Source organism: Mus caroli, unplaced genomic scaffold, assembly GCF_978045245.1.
Source record: "Mus caroli unplaced genomic scaffold, Mus_caroli_1 scaffold_2, whole genome shotgun sequence".
Classification (NCBI taxonomy): domain Eukaryota; kingdom Metazoa; phylum Chordata; class Mammalia; order Rodentia; family Muridae; genus Mus; species Mus caroli.
In genome coordinates, this window is record NW_028227257.1 from 151,186,107 (window position 1) to 151,189,346 (window position 3,240).

The following is a 3,240-nucleotide window of genomic DNA, read 5'->3' on the forward strand; positions in this document are numbered from 1 at the left end:
GAGATGCTCTGTCACCCTCAATGTCTAATCCCTGCAGCCTCCTACTTCCCCCTCAACTAGCAGAATCTCTTTTCCTGCTCACTCACACCCCCTTTGTGCCACTCCTCATGGCTCTTATCCCGCCATGGCTCAACCTCGCCGCTCAACAGCTGTCACCTCAAACCACACCAGGATAAAAAAATCACGTTGCCCATTGTGGTCCAAATCCAAGTCTTCTCCAGTATGACAAGAGCCTCTCGTGAATTAGTCTCTTGAGAATCCCACCTCATTTTCTAACATACTTTCCTTTCCTCTCTACCTTCTTTCTAGGTCCCAGTCCTGTGGTACCTCAGACACAAGGCCATTGAGCTGTTGAGAAAGTTGTCGCAGACTCTCAGTCGATGAGAAAGTCCTAAGAGAAGAGACATAAGATCAGGGGTGCAGGTAGTTTGATGGGAATGGGGCTCATGGGCAGAGGCCTGCCCCGACTCCCTTAGTAGGGAACACTTACTTGGTCTCCTCCATGAGGTTCGAGCAATTGCCAGCATCTTGGCTCTGTATGGGTAGAGAGAAATAAGGTAGCATTACTCAGCTTCTGCTTACTGTCCACAGGGACACAGTGGGCCAAATTCATCTCAACACCCATTATCCCAAGTGTTCCCCATCTTGGCCTCCCCATGCCAGGCTCCAGAAGCAGCACCTGAACCAAGCTATCTGAACAGAGTAGAGAGTCTATAGAACTCTGGGATCTTTTGGGAAGCAGACAGGAGGGTGGCAGGCAAAGGGGAGAAGCACAAACCTGAGGTGATACCCCACTAATGAGGTCAGCATCCGGGCAGGGAACGACACCAAGAAACATAGTGTCACCAGTGGTTGGCGGTGCAGCAGCAGTGCCATCCGTGGGCACCTGTCACAGAACAGAGCAGGGGGGGGATTAGAAGACCATGTGGGAGAGAGGCTCCTCACTGCCACGGACATGTGTGGTCCACAGTCTACCCACTTCCCTCTAGGGTGTCAGACATGTCTATACACCAGACCGAGGATGGCAAAGCGCAGTCTGGCATGAATATCCACAGGACTCTGGTTCAGCTGGGAATGCTGGGAGTGTCCCAGCTCTTAAAAGAGGAAAAAAGGAGTTTGGGTGGCTTGCACTGGTGGTGTGAGCTTCTGCCACTCTGATGTGAGCCTCTGCAGGCAGTGGGAGCCTGGCCAGCCAGGCGGGTCCAAGATCCAATGATAAAGGCTCTGTGAGAGAGAGAGAATTCTTCTCCAGCGTTACAGCTCAGTAAAGACAGCCACTTTCAAACGATCCTTGGTGAAGTAACTTGTGTGCTTTATTCTATGTGGACAGGGACTATAAGAACCTTGGGGAGCCGGGCGTGGTGGCGCACGCCTTTAATCCCAGCACTCAGGAGGCAGAGACAGGAGGATTTCTGAGTTCGAGGCCAGCCTGGTCTACAAAGTGAGTGCCAGGACAGCCAGGGCTACACAGAGAAACCCTGTCTCGAAAAACCAAAAAAAAAAAAAAAAAAAGAAAAGAACCTTGGGGAGTGGGATGGGATGGGATGGGATGGGGCAGGTAAAGGTTTCGTATTGGCCAAGTTTGGGATGTTGGTGATGCTCTACCATTTGCATGGGGAAGGACTCCATATGCCGCATTCTATGGCTGACTGCCCGTGGTTCTCTCAGTGGTGTAGTTACATGTTCCAGAGCAGGCATGAGAGGCTGTGAGGGGACAGATCCTCTCCTACCATCTCAGATCTCTGAGATTTCCAGGGTGTGAGCACACCACCACACCAGTTCTTTAGCCTGTCTGGCAGCACAGCCCATGTGGCCCATGGGCATGAGGGGAGGGGCACAGCAGCAGGCACAGGACAGTCGCACATGCTGGGAGCTACTGGAGTACAGACACGGCCTGCCCAGGCCCCAGGCCACCTAGTAGCATTCTGAAGGGCCAGAGCTCAAAGCAGGGGCTGCAGGGTCTCCTTTCTGAACACCCAAGGCCCTAGTTCCCTCTGGAGCTCTGACCTGTGGCAGCCACAGCAGGTTCACGTGCCAAGTCCAGGAGGCAGAGAGCTAACTGCCCTGACTCTAGGCCTTGCTCCTGGGACAGACTCATCATCATGGTCAACATAACCATTCTCCCCTCTCCTCTTGCTTTCCTGCCTTCCCTCCTCCCAGACCCACGCACTGGCTGTGTTTGTCAATTCAGAAAAAAACTGGATAGAGCAGAGAACAATGGCTGCCCTTTGGCTTGCAGCATCCTGGAGGTTGAATCTAATAGATAAGAGCAGGGTGACAGTAGCCGGCCAGGCATGGGTGTCTGTTCTGTCTCGGGAATGGATATTAGATTTGCAGGGTTTGCACCAAGTGCCTTTCCACTGAGCAGTCCTGCTGGCCCAGAAAGCCATCCATTAACCTCGGAGATGGTTTAAAAACACAAAGTTCTCAGTCACAGAGTAAGAGATTGGGCTGAATGGTCTCTGAGGAAACGGGAACAGATCAGACTTTTCCCAACGAGGAATGGATGCTCTCCAGACCTTTAGGATAGCAAACGTCTCATAAATGACTGGTAGTTCCTCTAGTCATTTCCCATCCTCTCCACCCCTCTGCCCCACCTCACGTGCCACCTCTGAGCTGACAGGTTGAGCCCCAGCACCTGAGCAGACCAGAACACCTGGCCAGGGTCAGCTTTGATGACTGCAAAGCCATTCGGCTCTAACTGATCATCTTCATTTGCCTCTCTCCGTTCTTCTCCCCATACCCAACTCCAGCAGGATGTGGCCCTCACTCGGGTCTCCTCCTTCAGCCGGGCTGAGGCCTGTTTCCTTCGTTTGGCAGATGTCTCTCGGGGAATGAGAATCACGAAAGAAGTACTAACATCATGGCCAGAGGAAGCCATCTCTGTCCTAGCGGGAGTTACTGTGTCTGAAGTGTCTGTGAGCTCAGTCGTGAGCTCACAATGCTGCCGTGAGCTCACAGCTCCGTGCTCCCCAGCTCCCCAGGATTGAACATGACCTGCCTATCACGTTAAAGGAAGCCACAAACACCCATTCTGGCATCTTCAAGTCCACTGAAAACCAACTTACCCACTGCAGCATGTGGGATGCCGCCACATTAGGCATCCTGGAGGGAGCACGGCTTTCCTCTGTGTGCATTTTTAAAAAAACATGGGCATATGTCTTCTTGGGGTTTGTATTGCTGCACAAAACATCATGACCAAGAAGTTGGGGAGGTTTATTCAGGCTTACACTTCCACAT

At 52.3% G+C, this 3,240-nt stretch overlaps 1 protein-coding gene across 1 annotated transcript; it reads right to left on the reverse strand.

The window, feature by feature from the left end:
- Window positions 1–205: 205 nt before the first annotated feature.
- On the reverse strand, window positions 206–2,881 carry LOC147005954 (golgin subfamily A member 2-like). Its single transcript, XM_085828596.1, has 4 exons — window positions 2,639–2,881; window positions 779–886; window positions 491–534; window positions 206–391 (listed from the first exon to the last, which is right to left on the reverse strand). Exons 1-4 carry the CDS (start codon window positions 2,879–2,881, stop codon window positions 295–297), a joined length of 492 nt encoding a protein of 163 aa, XP_085684722.1. The 3' UTR covers window positions 206–294.
- Between the last annotated feature and the right edge of the window lie 359 nt (window positions 2,882–3,240).